Below are 19,474 nucleotides of genomic sequence, written 5' to 3'. Positions count from 1 at the left end.
ATTTCAAGGTAAATCCATAAATTAACCAACTCGGAAGTGCCTTAACACATTAATTAGGAAATCTGCATCTGTAGTGAATCTGCACGTTAGTCTAGTTATTATGTATATTGCCTGACCAAATTGTAAATCTAGGTGGTATTTCCTACATTTACCAATTACGTTGTTAATGTAAATGAAAACACTAGAGAGCAGTGTCACAGTTAATGAATATGTAGTGTTACCAGTGGATGTGTATCATTATTTTATCATTATTTTACTATTTTCAGAATAAATGATCAGTTGTTCTGTAGGTGTGTCTTAAACCAGGCTCTGATGTCAAGTCCTTAGAAGACAGAGTAACTCTCTTCAGACCGGTTGCCAGGGTGACAGTGAATGTCACACAAACACATAGAATCAAAGCCATAACCCAACAGCACAAAGCTTGATGCTACAATTGGTGAGTGCTTAGGGAATTTTTTTTTTTTTTAAATAAAACTGCATAAGTGTGTTGTGTGCATGTGTGTGTTGCGGGTATAAAATTCTAAAAAAAAAAAAAAAAAAAAAAAAAAATTATAACAATTACAAATAAACATGTTACTGAAAACACTGAAAATCTTATCTCTGTCCTTTTGTCTGTTAAATAAAATTCAAGTCAATTAACAAATTTCAGATTTTAGTTTTTATTGCGTTTTTAGAAAGTGTTTCAACTTTTCTGGAAATGGGGTTGGTATATAAATGATAAGTAATCTAGTAGGCAAGTAATTAAACCCCAAATTAATCATAATATTCCATGACATCAAACTTTCATTTCATGACATTCCAATACAAAAGAGCAAGACCAAAATTTGACACCATATTTCTACTTTCTTCAAAAAGAATCACAATGTGTTTTTTCCAGCACACTTTATATCGCAAAGGGTTGCATCTCCCTGTAATTAAAACACAAACAGAAGAAGAGGTTTAACAATAGTAACAGAACATTTTATTACCCAGTAATGTGGATAGTAGAGTCACTGCAATAGAACACACTTACTGGTTTGTGCTTCCGTAACTAATAATTTTTAAAAGTTTTTTAATGAAGTTCTCTGTAGTCTGTAAAATAAAACACACAAAGCAAATTTAACAAGAAACGATCTTGATAACAGACTTAATTTTCATGTCAGTTGGCTTGGTGCAATCTTTTGGCTCCAGTACACACACACACACACACACACAGTCTCTGTAATGCTTATGTTAATAAATCACCTGCACTTGTATCTGCCTCCACATAGAAATACTGACTATAAAGTCTTACTTTACATAAACTTAAAAATATCATTAACAGTTTATATCCATACAAATATATTCATCCCTGTTGCTGTGAACCTCATAAATTAGTTGGCACTGCAGCTTTGCAGGCTGATTGAGATGTACCAGCATAAACCTTCAGGGGGAATGTGAGTAGCTAAGCCACTGACATTAAATCTCTGTCTAGAAACTAGAAATAACTAGAAATAATGATCTTGATAGCTATGAAAAATAAAGACAAAGTAAAGATAAAGACATATGGCAGAGGGCTCACAGCTGTAATTATAAGCAGAGAATAAATGGCTATTCTGTTTATTGTCATCATTGACCCTTGTTTTCTCTTTAATCTCTTTAATGTGCCTTGATCATGAGAATAGGTCTTAAAAATGAATGTATTACCTGTAAGTCAACCTTTAGTAGTCCCATGGCAAAATGGATACAGTTGTAGTCCAAAACATGATATTCTGGTATTTCCTTCATTGCATTTCTAACATCGTCTCTGAATGAATTATGGAATTCTCCATTTTTCCTGTAAATTGCAAATTGTTTTTTTCCACAGAACATTTTCACATGCACTTTGCTTACTAAACCCGGACCAGAACTGGAGCTGGAACTCGCTGTGATCCCTGATGAGCTTGACTGAGATGGTGAGACTGGGGGTGGGGGGGGGTGGGGTGGGGGAGTATGAGTATATACAATATAGTAAAATTTGCATAACATCAGTATCCGTGGAAACGTGATGACTACTATACTACTATAGAGTAGATACTATGGAAGTTTGTACACCAGTGCGTACACAAAGATAAACCATATCAGGACTTTTTCCATCCACAATGCGAAAATATAATGTATAAATTTGAACTAAAAAAAAACCAACTGAATATTTTAGGGAAAATATGAAAGAAAAAAAAAAGTGTGAACAGTCTTTTATAATTGGGGAAGTAGCTGTGTTCAGAATGAAACAGGTACATTTAATCTCATGTTTGAAAGTAATTATCATGTTTATATTCATTGTCAATAGTTATGTTGTTTATTACACATTATAATGTTATATGGCGTGTAATGTTATGGTATGTTGTCCTCTTTCAAAAAATGGTACCCTGTAAACAGATGCTGTAATAGGTATATTTAGAGATTAGAGAGCAGGTTATATGGTTTCTGTGTACATTTACTGAGAAGTGCAACACAATTTCTCTTCCTCTCACCAGTGATTTACAGTAAATAATCTTGGCTACTCTTTTCAAAAGCATGATTATTATCTCTTGTGCTTTGTAATAATTTTCTTTTTTCACCTATTGTTTGTTTTATTAACCTTATTGCTCACAGTGGTGGGCAATAAGAAAATCATCCCTAGTGAGCCAGCCTCATACCATCTAAACTCCCTTACATGGTATGAGGATCACCATGAAGATAACCAGACTCAAAAGGGAACCCATCCTTGTTTGGGTGACAATGGAGAGTGTGATTATGAACAATGTCCTTTCTACAGTCAAATCACAGAACAAGTTTTGTCTAAAGTGTTTGGACTGTTTGCCTGGTTTTCATTAAAGATTGTTTACCTGCATTTGTATTTGTATCTGCCAATTTCACATGGAAATCAGGCTCTCTCTATCTTCCTTTCACTATTGAAGTTATAGAGAAAAATAAATGAACAGGATTAAATGGCACCACATAATCCATTAATTGTCTTAGATTATGTGAGGTATCTGTCATACAGTTCTGTGTGAATGAGCTGTAGATAACAAGACAGAAATGTCATAGATAATGCAAGAATCAAATGAACAATAAATAAAAATAATAATAAGGAAGCACAAAACTCAGGGGAAGCAGTGTATAGTGTGTGTAGCAGGGAGGCTGTTTGTTTTATATTAACAGTACTATCAAGGGAAGATACAGTAATAAAAGCAATTTTTTTAAAAATAAGTTAGATAACCACCCACATTTAGTACCCGCTTACACCCATAGAAAACACCTACACACAGCAAACTTATTTTGTAAGGAACTCTCTGGTCTCTCTCTACTTCTCTTAGTTTATCTCTCCATACGTCTCCTCTAAGTGTAGCCTTTTGATAGAATCATCAGTTACTGCCAATGATTCACACACCCGGGTGAATCAGTGTGTCAGCTTTAACCAATGAATTTTACTAGCCAAAAGATGGAAAGTCACTGAGAAGGAGAAGAGGAGAAGGAGGGATGAGGAGAGATGGCAGGGCTGGAGGTGGGAGACATACATCAGAGGGGTCCCACGCTCTAAATAATTCACTGAGTGACTCTGAGCACACTGCAGCACACTGTAGTTCTCCTGTCAAATCATGTCATTCTGTGCCATAAGAGAGCAAGTGAAAAAAATTCAACATTTTAGCAGTGAGGGGAGCCTATATATATATATATATATTCCAAAGACTCACAGTATTTTTTTCCATCTAAAGGCATCATTGCCCTCTTTATTTCTTTATCTTGCTTGTACTAGTTTCTCTCATCTACATAGTTTCTCGTTTCTCTTTAGTCATGTGACCAGTGCTGTGGTTTACTTCTGAAAGGTTCAAATACCTCACTCCACCTGATGACTCACTGCTAAAAGTGCATAGCTGCCGACATGTATGCAAATAGATAATGGACAAGTGTAACTGTCTAAGAGTGAGTCACTAGTGGCAAAGCTGCTGTCTACAAGCACTTTGCTTCATCCCCTATGCTCTCTCTCTCTCTTTCTTTCTCTCCCTCTCTCGCTCTCTTGTAATCTCTCTAATTACTCTGCTTTCATCCACCTATGTCATGAGTGAGAACAGTACTGGATCTCTTCATAGTACCAATGTTGAAGGAAAGAGATTCTAAGAGAAAGTGTGTGTGTGTGTGTGTGTATGTGTGAGTGTGAGTGAGAGAGACAGAGAAAGAGAGAGAGAGAGAGAGAGAGAGAGAGAGAGAGAGAGAGAGAGAGAGAGAGAGAGAGAGAGAGAGAGAGAGAGAGAGAGAGAGAAAGAGACAGAGAGAGAAAGAGACAGAGAGAGAGAGAGAGAGAATGGGAATTGCATCATTTTTCCAGAAGCTACAGTTAGTCATGGAACACTGAGCACACCATTTTGGACACAGCAACTCTGTGAATCGCTGAGTGAAAAGCAAGAGGCACGGCCATGCCAACAGGCATGGGGCATGATATGTGCATCCCTGTCCAAGCCATTATGAAGAATATACTGATGAATCCCAATTGGCTTCCTATATGTGCACCACACAAGGCAGGGGAACCCAGCTGTCATCTTTCAACACAAGACCACCAGAAAATCCACATATCCTACCTACACAGGGTCACAGGGAACCTGGAGCCTATTACAGGGGACTCTGGGCAAAAGATGCGGACACCCCGAACAAGGTGCAAATCCACTGCAAGGCACAATTACGCACACACAACTCACAAACCCATTACCCATATGGACAGTTTAGAGATGCGTATCAGCCTGCAACAGGGACGATTCTAGGATTTTCCTAAGGCCCCAATGAGGGTATGATAGAAAAATAAATAAATATATAAATAAATTAAATAAACTTTTGATTAACAGGGTAGAATGGTAAACCTATTGCAGCATTCCACTGTATTGCATCGATGTGTATAACATTCAACAAGCCAAATATGAGTCTTCCTGATCAAACACACACCCACACACATACACACACACACACACACACACTTGTCCTCTGATCCTTGCTCTGCGACACCGTGGTCTGCAGAAGAAAGTGCTGAAAGACGGGGAAGAGGCGAAGTCTGCTGCCGTTTTCATATGAAATTTAAAGGGGACTGAGGCGGTCACAAATTTGTGTACAGTTTATGGAGAATTGCAGATTTTTTAGGGGGGCTGTGTAGAAATGTTAGGGGGCTAAAGCCCCCCTAAAAATGGCCTAGCGACACCCATGGCCTGCAACACATGTCTTCAGACTGGGGGAAGAAACCCCCACAGGGCAGAAGTGGGAATCAAACCACCATCCCTACAGGTGTGAGGCAAACCTGCTAACTACTGTAGGAGCCTCTGTGCCCTTGACCAGTACAACATAGTGTGTGTAATAATGCAACCAAAAGGATATACTTCTACACCTTTAGGTCAAAACTTAAGTGATGGACAGAAATGGAAAAGTCTTAAGTTTATTAAGTTTTCAACCTTTTCTTACATTTTCTTCCAGAAAATCCAGAAGTCTTGAGCATTTCTGGTTCCAGCCTCTATAGAAAGAGCCTTTATCCAAGAAAAACTCTTGAGCAGCCTAACCCCAATTACCTCCAACTATCAGCCTGTCTCCATTATCATAAGGAGCTTGATTTGGCAAGCACAAAGTGGTTGTTAATGGTTTCTGTTCATCTCATATGGATTAATGATGGCTGTTCTAGATTTAAATAAATCTTCAGTGTGGTAAGTGGCTTCTTGTGGAAGGTTGTGGCTTCACATACAAGAATTGTTCACCAAATCATTTACTGCTGGCAAACATTACATTTATATTATGTGTGTTTGCAAAGGACTTCCCAACAGAGACAGTTTGTGTCATTCGAGAAAATACACTTAATAGGCAGAGCCAAAGAAATGTCTCCATCACCACATCCACACCCCCTCCCCTTTACCCTGTCGCCCATCATCGCTTACACTTAATGATTCGATTCTTTAGGAATGCCTGCCGCTTGAGGGAGTTGAGTGAGTCGAGGTGTTATGATTCCTTAGATTCAGCAATCACTATGAGTGCCTAGAAATATAGTTGGCTGCAATTTCATTTTAACATCATATTCAAAGGCGGATTTCACTTGGGGTACTTGTTTTATGGCTAAGCATGCAAGCTTATAACCATATAATTCAGACTACAGGTCTCTTGCAAAAAAAAAAAAAGACGTTGCATTGCATTCGTTTTTATTCTCAGGTGATTTTTTCCATATATGATACTTCTCATATGATATATTTTTATTTTTAATCACGTGTGTGTCCTTGAATGCAATAAGCAATTTAATGCACATGGCATGCGTGAACATATGGCAAAAAATCGACAAAAAAGAGTCGAGCCTTTAAAGAGTCGTTCATATTGAACCGATTCTTGAATGAATCTCGCATCACTAACGGTGCACTTCTCGCGCGTCACGATCGTCGCACCATATACCTGGCATCTCGTAACACACTCCCTTCTTTCTTCTATAATAAACTATGCTCTCTAAGTCCAGGGTGGACGTAAAGCCATCCTAGGCTGAATTAGGACAAGAAAGCTGAACACACGGCAATTCGGGGCTCAGTGTCCATCTCTCCATACTCCGCATTCGCTCACCGATCCTCGCGCGCCAAAAAAATCTCCCATTTCTGCGACCGATGTCCTCCTCATCCGAGCCGACATGGCTCCATGGACGGCGTTGTGCCTACTGCTGGCCACTGCGACAAGTAAGTCACATCTGTTATTTTGAGGATAAAGAGATAATACGATAAAACACACGGATTTGCGTGTCCTATTTTGTGTGTGCGTGTTTGTGTATGCGTGCGCGCGCGCTCGTATCATCTCAGATTGATCGGGTTTATGTCATTCCGTTAGAGAAAGAAACGCCCAGAAACAAGAGAAGCATCTTTTATCAGTAAATTTAAAAAAGGGTTATATCTCATTCATTTTAGAGGCCTATAGAAGGAATAATCCTGTTAATGCCCGAAATAGAACATTACGATTATTATTTATGGTGCGTTTTATTTTATTATGCCCCATAATAAAATATTACGAGAATATGACTTTAGTATGGTCAACCATACTAAAGCTCCATCTGTTAACCAGTGCGCTCTCTCTCTCTCTCTCTCTCTCTCTCTCTCTCTCTCTCCGCGTGTGGGTTGATGAGAGGCATCCTTTAGGCATCCTTCAACCAGACATGTGTATTAATGACTTGGACAGATTAGATCAGACCTTATTTAACCATGTCTAACCAGTCAGTAGCCTTAAGTAAGTGTTTGTGTGGGCACAAGTGTGTGTCTGTAGAGTCCAGATATTTGGATGTTGGCATAGGTGTGTGTGTGTGTGTGTGTGTGTGTGTGTGTGTGACAGCTTGTGTTAATCAGGGATGTTAACAGAAAGTCATTGGCAGTATTGAACAAGACAATGAATAATTACTTGTGCAGTGTGAACGCTGCAGATGTGGACAGACACACACACACACACACACACAGCCCAAAGCTGTGAAAATTAGCGGTGGTTTTCTTTGCTCACCAAAGTCAAGCTAATTAACAGAGAAGTAAAACGAAAAAAGAACTCAGTAATCAAAGGGGATACAGTGAGGTCACAGCCAGTAAGGGGTCTAAGGAGCATCAGTATACATCATCCATTTTGCAATCTTCTTCATATGACTCATTAAGAGAGGATTCAAGGAGGCAAACGAGGCAGCAAATGCACTATTGTACGAGGTTCATTAACTAGCATGCTGAGTACAGCTAGATTCTCATTAACCACCATCAAGTCAGCAGCACTCAATTGATGGGGGTTAATGAGCTCAGCAACACTGTCTATATGGATGGAGGAGTGTATTCAGTATTATTTGTGGTGACAGTACAATTTTCAGTTTCTAGTCATCCATGTGTGTAAATAAAATAATGGCCAATATTTTTCAACCTATCATTAATCACTCTTTATCCATTTCCTGTTTCACTTCCTTTATTCTGTCCTGTATTGATGAATCCTCTCACTTTCTATTTCAAGACAGAAAAATAGATCCATCTCAACCGATAATAGAAACAAAAAAAAAAAACCATGGCTTTTTGTTGTGAAGCACAGCACCGTTGCGATATCTCTTCTACACAGATAGTACACTTTGCATAATAGATGGACTTCTATGGGCCTGCATGTCATCATCCTTTTCATTTGACTACCCTGTGAATGCTGCTTTGAGGAGAAACTGCACTTGCTCAGAAGTTACTACAGATCAAGCTATCTACTACAAATTTATACTAATGGTTAATAGAAAAAACCTATGCAGTACAAATTTAATGCACTGACACATAAAATAACACTGTAGAAAAATGGTTCAGCCTACATTCTCCATAACCAGTAACTGCAGCTGGTCCGCTCATCAAATAAAATACATGTGCTGTGTTTACACATTGTGAATAGACACACACAATCAAAGCTGGGCTTATGTACACAGTAGATAGCAAGAACCCACACAGAAGAAGTACATAATGACAGCCATGATCAGGCAAACAGCACAAACACTGCAGATCTCTTAGTACACTATCAAGTGCCAAGCAAGACAAGGCAATCTAAGAGTGGTGTCTTCACAGCCAAAGCAAGGATCGATACAGACTTCCTCTCATCTAGATTGCCATCATTAAGTATGCTCATTAAGAGCAATTAGCATCAGTGTTTCAGTTCTGGCCCTGCTGCGAGGGTCGTGTGCGATTCAGCTCTTTCTTCACATAAAGATGCGCAGTTTGCCGTCGATTCTAGACGGAGAGTAGTGAAGATGGATGGTTACAGAGTGATATACATCACTACTTCCTCCATCATAAATCAATAACGGGGGCAGACAGGGTCAGTTCACGTGTACCACCCAAAGCTTCATCCATCATCACTTCTGCTATTCTCTCCACATGATCCTACAGCATTCTCTCGAGTATGCCAAGGATGAGTGCAGCAATTTTTAAATGCTGCACGCTCCTGGACTCTGCTCTGAGACAAAGCAGCAGCAGGATCGGCATTAAGAAGAAGTGGATGCGTTTTCTTACTGTTCTGGATGATCATTTAAACATAAACACAAGCTTAGACATAATGAGAGGACCATAATTTTGACTTCAATCACACTGCACAAACACCACAATAACAAGGCACATACATACTGTATAAATTCTGAATTCAAATTTATTTCTATAGTGTTTTCAACAATGGACATTCTTGCAAAGCAGCTTTAAAGGAATATAGAGGTATAAAATTAAAATGTATATTTATCCCTAACTAGCAAGCCAGAAGCAACAGTGGTGAGGAAAAACTCCCTGAGGAGGAAACATTAAGAGGAACCAGACTCACAAGGGTGAAACCGGATACTACACTAGTGTTTTGTCTCACTTGGAAGGCAGACTTTTAAACCTCTTTCCACGTTGTATGTTCAGAAAAAGTACTAAACTTATGAAACTTTGTCCAACAGTAGAATAGAGTTACAAACTGCTGCTTACTGTTCATATAGTTGTAATTACCCGACCTTTTATAATAGATCATGATCTAATGATATAATCTTAAAAATACTATATAGCAATAGAGACAACAGTAATAATGTTTAAAAAGGAATTTTCGATATGAACAGAATCCTATAAAGGTAGCAAAGACAGTGTATATAAAAACATAATAACAAGTAAAAAAAAACAAACAAACATGCATCTATCTTGATGCATTGATCTCAGATTGCTGTCTTCCTAGTCCAAGTGTAACCATAAAACATACTGATTAAATATTGAGTGTGAGCAGACTCATACTGAACATCCTTTGAACAGTACATCTATAGTTTAAATATTACTGCTAAGTCTTTATAACATGTCTACTGCGGATAAATTTCTTTTTAATATGTCCATGATGACACTAATTTTGGTGTTGAATACTGCAGGCCTTTAGTAATATTATGGCATCAATATCTGCATGTGTTTATGCATTTAGCTTCAACTGTATTGCCTTCTGAGAGGAGTTTGCAGTTACTGAAGGTATGGGGGGGATAGGTCACCTTCTGTTCTATATTTAGCACCTATTCCATACACCTCAGCACACACACACACACACACACACACACACACACACTCTTCTCTTTCTCTAATGTACACCAGCTTTGCACTTTCGAAGGCAATCCTGCACTTTCTATACTGCAGTTCTACAGCTCTCATTTCTCATCAAAGGGGGACTTCCTTTCAAATCATCTTAAAGAGATTCTCCCCACAGACGTGAATATGTGAATATCTGTAAAAAATAATGCAATGGGAAATAACCAAGGCGCAAATTCTTGTGTAAAGTATGTTTTTAGTACCATCTCTTTATGAATCTGTTAAATCTTTATTACAGATCCTAACAGTGTTCCTTTGGTCAGAAGAAAACCTCAACAAAACCTCGGTGTAAAAGTAATCTCATACTTTACAAGAAATAGAAAACCTCCCATCAGATAGGTTCGTTTTTATTGGAATGTTTTTTGCAGTTCACAACTGAAAGCTTAGCTCATTTTGAAATGTGGGCTATAATTGTAAAAAAACAACAAAATATGCTGCATATAATTTGTGTCCTATGACACCATCAATACACAAGTCTCTCTGTCAAACTGAAATAGCTGTGGGTGTGGGTGATATGAAACTGGAAATAATCTCATCTTAAATCCCTGAGAGCTAGCATTTGAAATGTTTTTAACAGGAAAAGGCAAATATACACTCACTGATCACATTATTAGGAACACTACTGGCCTCTCTATGTTCTCAAAACTCTGCCATGCTGAGAATTTCCACTAGCATACTGAGATTCTCCTGTCCAGCCACATCCTAAAGCTGAACACTGAACTTGTTATCATGTTCATGAAACCAGTTTGTGATGACTTTTGCTTTGTGACATGGTGCATTATCATGCTAGGGATGTATGTGGTGAGCAACAATACTCAGATAGACTTTTGAATTCAGGTGATGATTGATTGGTATTAACAGCCCAAAGTGAGCCAAGAAAACATTCCACACACCATCACACCACCACCACCAGCCTGGACTGTTGACACAAGGCAGGTTGAATCCATGGATTCATGCTTTTGGTGCAAAATTCTGACCCTAACTTCTGTGTGCCTCAGCAGAAATCCAGGCTATGCTTTCGCAGTCTTTAACGGTGCAGTTTTGGTGCGTCTGTGTCCAATGCAGCCTCAGCGCTTTGTTCTTAGCTGACAGAAGTAAAACCCAACATTGTCTTCTGCTTTTGTAAAACATCTGCTTCAAGGAAAAATGCATTTTGCATTCTGAGATGCTTTTCTGAACTGTACAGAATCACTGAGTTATTGCACCATTTCAACTGAAACCAGTCTAGCCATTCTCTGTTGTGCTCTCTCCTCAAAAAAGCATTTCTGTCACTGGTTTCTTTATTGCACCATTCTGAGTCAACTCTAGAAACTGTTGTGTCTGAAAATTCCAGTAGATCAGCAGTTAGAAGAAGAAGAAGACTTTATTATCACCACACATACATTATAGCACAGTGCAATTCTTTTCTTTGCATATCCCAGCTAAGGAAGTTGGGGTCAGAGCTCACAGGCAGCTATGATGCAGTGCTTCTGGAGCAGAGAGGGTTAAAGGCCTTAACCAGTTGAGCAGTTATGGCCTTAACCACTTGAGCCATAACGGCCCCCTACAAAAAACTGTCACCTTCTCAAGGCCAGACTGAAGAACACAATGTGAAGTAGCCAAAAGGCAGCGAAGTGCTATATATACAAGTACTTAAACCAACCTGTATGGTACCAATTATCATGTAACTGAGATAATACTTTTTCACCATTCTGATGGATTATATGAACATTAGCAAGTTTCTGGCCTTTATCTATATGATTTTATGCTGCCACATGATTGACTAATTAGATAATTAAATATTCCTAATAGGTATCCTCGTTATCTAAACCTTTCATAAATAAACAACATGACTAAAGAGAAAAGAGAAACTATATAGAAGAGAGAAACTAGTACAAGCAAGAGAAAGAAATAAAGAGGGCAATGATGTCTTTAGATGGAAAAAAAATTACTGAATACAAGTAAGATGTGAGCAGTCTTTTGTGTAATATATATAACAACGTATGAGGCATGGACTCCACTAGATATTTATAACATGGAAATTACTGTACAGTTTGATTTTTATTCATCTGTGAGATAACTAGTGGCAAAGTGTATTCACAATATTAGATTAGATTAAGTTTTCAGATTGTAGCTTTTTTATGAAAGAAGGCAGGATTTTCCTAGCACAATGACCCTTGCACTGCAGTGCTGGAAGAAATAAACAGTTCAGTAGAATTGAACTAAGTCTAAATCTGTTCTGCTTTTACAGCTCAAAGACACTTTTTCCAGAAACATAGCTCATTCATAGAAGGGCTGGTGTTGATGTGCTGTTACACTGATGGCAATAACATAGGTTCTGATAATGATTAAAAATGAATGCATTACATTTAATGCTGTGGTTGGCATTTAAAGCGCATTGAATGTCAGGGAAGAATTTGATCTTAGGGGGGTGGGGGAGCTTTGCTGCTTGTATCCTTATTTAGTCTTTTTATGCATGTGTTCTCATCCAGAATGAGCCTTTTAGTAATATGTGCACACAAACACATTAGTCTTAACACAGTGTCAGAATGGCAACCATTTGGAGTCTTTTAGTGTGACTTCTGTTTATGAGACAGATAAACCAGAACCACCTACTCATTTTCATTTTCTCACAAAAATTTTGAAAATGATTTGATTATTTACATGAAATTCCAGTTTTATTGTTGCTATTTATTCCTTAGAAAAAAACTGACAAATAAAGATTTATCTAGAATATAATATTTTTTACTGGCTGCAAACTATGTATGATGAAATCTGATGCAGTTTCCAGAAGAAACAGTCATTCGAACAAATCAGTGTATTCCAATAATTCATTACTCATGTCTTCTGTAGTCATTGCTTTTTTTTTCCCAGAAAAATGTTCTTAATTATAAGGGTTAAAGGGTTTCCAGGAATAACTTATCATTCATTAATATAGTGACTTAATATAAGCTACATTAGTCACTGATCACTATTTATTGTGAAGAACTGTTGTTCTGGCATTAAATAAATATGGTTAAATAAAAATGAATGATCTAAAATGATGTCAGTTCAATTAGCTAACCCTGGTTGGCTTGATAACTAATAGCTAACCTAGGGTTAAAAATTTATCCTTGTATTTACTTTCAGTGAATAGACACTACTAAAGATATATTACATATATATGCATATGAAACCTGCCTCTCTCTATCTCTATTTCTCTCTCTCTCTCTCTCTCTCTCTCTATATATATATATATATAGAGAGAGAGAGAGAGAGAGAGAGAGAGAGAGAACATTTTTTCCTTAAGTGAGAATCTTCCTGCACCTATTTGGCAGTCATCCAGAAAACTATATTGACATTTTTTTTGCCTTGAACCTGGCCACTTCTTTCAATCAACTAGCAAGTAAATTTAAATGTGGATTTTGCTTTGGATAGCGTGTGGTGCAATTAAGATGTTTAGTCAAATGTAAAATGGAATTTTTTTAAAATATCAAATTCGTACATCCGTGCAAATAACTTCACATTTTGTCTTAAAAAGCCACTTTCCATTTGACTAGATAGAAATCGCTCATGTTAAGCAACATTATACAGTGGAACCTCAGCATACGAATGCCCTCCCTTACGAATTTTCGCCTTTAGAATTTAAATTTTCCAAGAAATTTTTATCGGGCATACGAAGCCTTTTCAGCAAACGAATGAACTGAATCGAAAACTAGCTAAGTTGCACGTATGTCTGGGAGCTGTTCAGAACTTGTTTGCATCAGTGGAAAGCTGTTTCGAAAGAGTCAACCCATGATACCAAAGTTGCCTTCAGAATGCGTTCAAATTCTATGTGATTTTTCAAGCATTTTTGTTGTTGACAGATTGGTGGTGTGGGTGTGAGGACCCTTGACATGGAATTTTTGGCTTGGGTCAGTTCTTTGTAAGCAGATATACACTATATTGCCAAAAGTATTCTCTCACCTGCCTTGACTCGCATATGAACTTAAGTGATATCCCATTCCTAATCCATAGGGTTCAATATGACGTCGGTCCACCCTTTGCAGCTATAACAGCTTCAGCTCTTCTGGGAAGGCTGTCCATAAGGTTTAGGAGTGTGTTTATGGGAATTTTTGACCATTCTTCCAGAAGCGCATTTGTGAGGTCACACACTGATGTTGGACGAGAAGGCCTGGTTCTCAGTCCCCGCTCTAATTCATCCCAAAGGTCTTCTATCGGGTTGAGGTCAGGACTCTGTGCAGGCCAGTCAAGTTCATCCACACCAGACTCTGTCATCCATGTCTTTATGGACCTTGCTTTGTGCACTGGTGCACAGTCATGTTGGAAGAGGAAGGGGCCAGCTCCAAACTGTTCCCACAAAGTTGGGAGCATGGAATTGTCCAAAATGTCTTGGTATGCTGAAGCATTCAGAGTTCCTTTCACTGGAACTAAGGGGCCGTGCCCAACCCATGAAAAACAACCAAACACCATAATCCCCCCTCCACCAAACTTTACACTTGGCACAATGCAGTCAGACAAGTACCGTTCTCCTGGCAACCGCCAAACCCAGACTCGTCCATCAGATTGCCAGATGGAGAAGCGCGATTCGTCACTCCAGAGAACGCGTCTCCACTGCTCTAGAGTCCAGTGGCGGCGTGATTTACACCACTGCATCTGATGCTTTGCATTGCACTTGGTGATGTATGGCTTGGATGCAGCTGCTCGGCCATGGAAACCCATTCCATGAGGCTCTCTGCGCACTGTTCTTGAGCTAATCTGAAGGCCACATGAAGTTTGGAGGTCTGTAGCGATTGACTCTGCAGAAAGTTGGCGACCTCTTCGCACTATGCGCCTCAGCATCCGCTGACCCCGCTCCGTCAGTTTACGTGGCCTACCACTTCGTGGCTGAGTTGCTGTCGTTCCCAAACACTTCCACGTTCTTATAATACAGCTGACAGTTGACTGTGGAATATTTAGGAGTGAGGAAATTTCACGACTGGATTTGTTGCACAGGTGGCATCCTATCACAGTTCCACGCTGGAATTCACTGAGCTCCTGAGAGCGACCCATTCTTTCACAAATGTTTGTAAAAACAGTCTGCATGCCTAGGTGCTTGATTTTATACACCTGTGGCCATGGAAGTGATTGGAACACCTGATACTGATTATTTGGATGGGTGAGCGAATACTTTTGGCAATATAGTGTATATGTATTGGTGATATTGGTTATATTTTTGGGTGGCTGGAACGGATTATCTGCATTTACATTATTTCCTATAGGAAAATTTGTTTCGCAGTACAAATTTCAGTTCACCTTAAGAACTCCAGAACGAATTAAATTTGTATGCTGAGGTTTCACTGTATTACTGCAATAAAAAACTTTGTTGTTGTCCACTATTTAAAATTTTTGACACCATGGGACAGTCAAACATTGGCTCCAACTGGTGTGCTCAAGTGTCTAGTAGTATTCCATATTTTTAAAGGAGGCAAAAATATTTAAAGCAGTGATATCGAGATAAAAGCTTTGTGTTTCAGTTGCATGATTTTTTTGTTGTGTCACCATATTTGGGATTAACTTGCTTTGTAGCGCAACACAAATGTAACAAGGGGTGAAAGTTACTCGCCTTACTTTGAGAGAAAATTAATGGTACTTAGACAAAGCCAGTATTGTAAATTTGACCGTTATGTACCTTCCCCCACACTGCTGATTCGTATCAAAGAAAAAAACTATCTAATGTCTTTCACAACTGTTGTCCCTATCCTGATGAGTGCCTGAGAGCATTTATGAGGACAGGGGCATATCAGCTCTTCACATCTGAGTGGTTAAAGGATCCTAGGGTGTTTCTTCAGGAGGAAAAAATGTATTTTCATTATAGGGAAAGTTGATATCAGCTGGCTAACCAACATTTGCTGTATATATATATATATATATATATATATATATACAAACATCCGAGTATACCATAATGTAGCTAGCTAACTAACAACAAAATGGCAATGTTTATTTAGTGTGTCATCACAGGTAATGCAAGCATAGGTAGTGAACGACAGCTACAATTTAACAAATATTTAGTGTTCTGGCCTCTTTCAGGGTCAAGTGAGTGTATTGATTTTTATAGAGCACTGATCTTATGTATGCTAGCAATTATTATAACCACAAATTAGACAGCTAGTTAGTAAGCTATTTATTTGTCACATGTTTAAATTTGACCTAAATCGACTGAAACATACAGTACATAGATACATTAAGGAAGTTTAGCAAACTCCTTTAACATCTGGTTAAATTATTGTCTTTTTTCCACTTTTTTTTGCAGAATAGCAGGCCAAAGCTAGAACAAGCCAATGTTCTCTTCAGAGATGCCCAAACAAGCCCACACAAGTCATACCAATTTATCTCCCCTTCCCAATTCCAGAAAGTCCAATATTTTCTCACTTTTTTTTCCTATGGCACATACAGTCCAAGCATGTGTGGTCAGACTGAACCAGATGCAGGAGAAGTGAGTGTCCCACAAAAATAAATCATGTCCAAAGTGCTATCGATCTAAAACCTTTTATAGTGCATTTAAAGAGGGGAAATCGTTTTAGAGGGGAAAGAAGGAATGGAGATGTCAAAAGTATTCAGTGACCATGCTTTAAATGTGCTGTTGTCAATTTTTTAAGAACGCTTCGGTTAAACCGTCCTGATAGCTATCAATAAATTACTTGCTTCTCTCAATACAATAGAGGAAAAAAAATAAACATGGTCCAGCTGAATGGACTAGCAGGAAGGTTCTTTGCAAGGAGGTGGATGAGAAGCACTTACAACAGGAAAAGTAGAAATGAACAGAAAGTGAAGCACCACTTTTATGATGCAGGAGGTTAGAAGTGTAGTTATTCGTGCAATGCTCTGCTTTTGTCTAAGCGGTCCAGTTTTGCCATCATGTCATTGGCTTGGAACAAAAAACAGATTAAGAGAATGAAATGGCACAGAAAGGAACAGGACGAGGGCAAGAGGGAAGACAAACCGAAGCTGAGCACCCTTTGCCTGTAGGTTGTTGTGTTGTACAAACATTATACACAACATAGTAAGTAAAAAAACAGTTCTTATCTACCAGTTTTTAGCTGTGATTGCTTGCAGGTATCTTTCAGATCATCAGCAAAGGGTGATTCCACAGATGACATTTAGCTTATTTAACTCTTAAAAAATAAACTTAATTTTTTATGTTGCTTGTAGCACTGATTATGAGTAAACCCTTATCATTTGCTGATATTTGTGTGGAAAGCAAGTTACAACTGAGCAGTTCAGGGTTAAAAGCTTGGTGGAAATACATTTAACATTTAACAGTTAAAACAATGCAGCTTATCTCAGGAATCACATTTTTAAAAATATTTCTTTGTCGACGTTGTCAAATGACAACAGTGCAAACGTGCAAAATGTTAACTAGCATCTATTCTAATTGCTTTAAGAAATTTTGGACATTCAAACATGGTTGTACTTTCAAAGTGAGAGGAATAAACATTGAGCGCACTTAATTTTATTTCTCGTGATCTTTAAATGATGGAAATTTAGATGATGCAGCTTTCTGTGAAACATATGCCCTGTGGCATATTCCAAGCTCTTCATAGCGGTGTTGTGTAATGTAAGTAACATGGTTTGGTGAATGTTGTGGGAACTAAAATGCAAATGAGTCATGAGTCATGTGCTTGAGAACGTTTCAAGCATGAAATGTTAAATGGATTCACATAATAATGCAAAAGTCTTTAGAAAACACTGTTGTAAATACACTATTTGGTCCAAAATTTGTGGACTTATATTTGGTTCTTCTCCAAACCAGAAGTTATGAAGCCACAATTGTATAAACTGTCATTGTATGCTGTAGCATTACAATTTCCCTTCACTTGAACTAATTGAAACAAACCTGTTTCAGCATGACAATGCCCCTGTGCACAAAGTGAGCTCTGTGATGACACGGTGTGTTAAGGACTTGAGTATCCTGCACAGATCCCTGGCCTCAACCCACCTAAGCGCCTTTGGGATGAACTGGAAGGCTGACTGAAACCCAGCTTCCTCACCCAACATCAATGCCTGAGTTCACTAATGCTCTTGTGGCCGAATGAGCACAAATTCCCACAACCACACTCCCACATCTAGTGGAAAGTCTTTCCAGGGGGGTAGAAACCATTATAGCAACAAAGGGGGGCACAAACTTTTAGCCCTGGAGTGTAGGTTCTATTTCTATTTTATTTTGTGGATGTGAGGTTGTTATTTGTTTTAAATGGTAATATACAGGTGTCTAAACACAATATAAGTGGAATCAATCTTAGAAACTACTTTATAGCTGACAAAAGATTTCATGGCAGATTAGCACAATGTAGCTCTGCTTGTGAACCTTACCACACATTTATTGTAAGGATTAATGAATCCTTTCAGTATTTCAGAAGTGAGGAATTCTTTTACAGAGAGCACAGGGAAGAATTAAAGACGTTCCAAGATGTGATGTATGACTGTGTGACCGAACAAGGCCCAATTGTGAGCATTTGCCCACCTTATATTAAAGTGTTAACAGGGCCCTGTTAATTGTCTTAGGCATAAGCAAAAACCCATTAATTCACTAAAAAAATGATTTTAAAAGAACACATAACTTATATGATAGAACTTATTATACAATATATGAAAGCTAAATAAAAATCTGACATGCCTTGTACTTACTCCAGAACAATTCTGATACTTATAGTGAATTATATGAATTAATGACAGAAAGATTTGCATAGATGTCATACTGTAGGTTAGTGGGTAATTTATTTCTTGGACTTTTGCCTGTGCTTGAACCCCTTAATCTCTCTGTTTAATAATCACTTATTTATCTTACATATTGTTTAATAATTATGATGAATTATTGATAACACAGGTCAAATTAATAGGAAATTGATGCAGTTGTGAGACTGGTGAGAGTGTGGAAGGTAATTCTGGAGCCGCTGACAGGTTCAGGGAGTTTGAGAGGTTATAAATCTTAAGGCAAACTTCAAAGGCCATGCTGTATATGGAAACATTTTAGAATGACCTCATTATCTACAGCGGTACAGCCTAATGTTAATGCATAACCATTTCAGATTTCCTGATTATACTATACTCCATTCAGTAGTAATAAGCAAGTCAGGAAATGAGCACTTCTTCTCTTATGCATGTGCTGAGGCAAGACAAAGCAATGTGAATGAGGTAACATGATCAACTCTGTGGTTCAGACGGTTTGGACTTTTTGTTTTCTGATCAATACTTTAAACCCAGCTTCGAAGACCCTCTGATTTAATAATGCTTCAGAATTCAGTTTTCCAACTGCGAGTTACAGGAACAAACATTTTACCACTAGATTAATCTTGTCTCTTTCTGTTTCTCACATGTTGAGAAAGGCTAAAGAGCACTAAGAAAGTTGTTTATTGTGTTTGTATTTGTGGTTTATATACTACAGAGCATGGGCACCTGATTGTTCTTTTTGCTGCTATTTT

At 38.2% G+C, this 19,474-nt stretch overlaps 1 protein-coding gene and 1 long non-coding RNA gene across 2 annotated transcripts in view; one reads left to right on the top strand and one right to left on the bottom strand.

Annotated features, from left to right (window-relative positions):
- Window positions 1-654: 654 nt before the first annotated feature.
- Window positions 655-2,405, bottom strand: LOC131356816 (uncharacterized). Its single transcript, XR_009205087.1, has 3 exons — window positions 1,666-2,405; window positions 1,013-1,071; window positions 655-908 (listed from the first exon to the last, which is right to left on the bottom strand). It is a non-coding gene; the product is annotated as an uncharacterized LOC131356816 (long non-coding RNA).
- A 3,924-nt stretch (window positions 2,406-6,329) lies between these two features.
- The window catches only part of chrnb2 (cholinergic receptor, nicotinic, beta 2), a 30,166-nt gene continuing 17,021 nt past the window's right edge, over window positions 6,330-19,474 (top strand). Inside the window, exon 1 of the mRNA XM_058388431.1 lies at window positions 6,330-6,659. Coding sequence (XP_058244414.1) covers window positions 6,614-6,659 — 46 coding nt within the window. The 5' untranslated portion in view covers window positions 6,330-6,613. The remainder of the gene's footprint in view (window positions 6,660-19,474) is intronic.

This window comes from Hemibagrus wyckioides, linkage group LG01, assembly GCF_019097595.1.
Source record: "Hemibagrus wyckioides isolate EC202008001 linkage group LG01, SWU_Hwy_1.0, whole genome shotgun sequence".
Taxonomy (NCBI): domain Eukaryota; kingdom Metazoa; phylum Chordata; class Actinopteri; order Siluriformes; family Bagridae; genus Hemibagrus; species Hemibagrus wyckioides.
The sequence above is the reverse complement of the archived record's forward strand: the minus strand, read 5'-3'. Positions and strand labels throughout refer to the sequence as shown.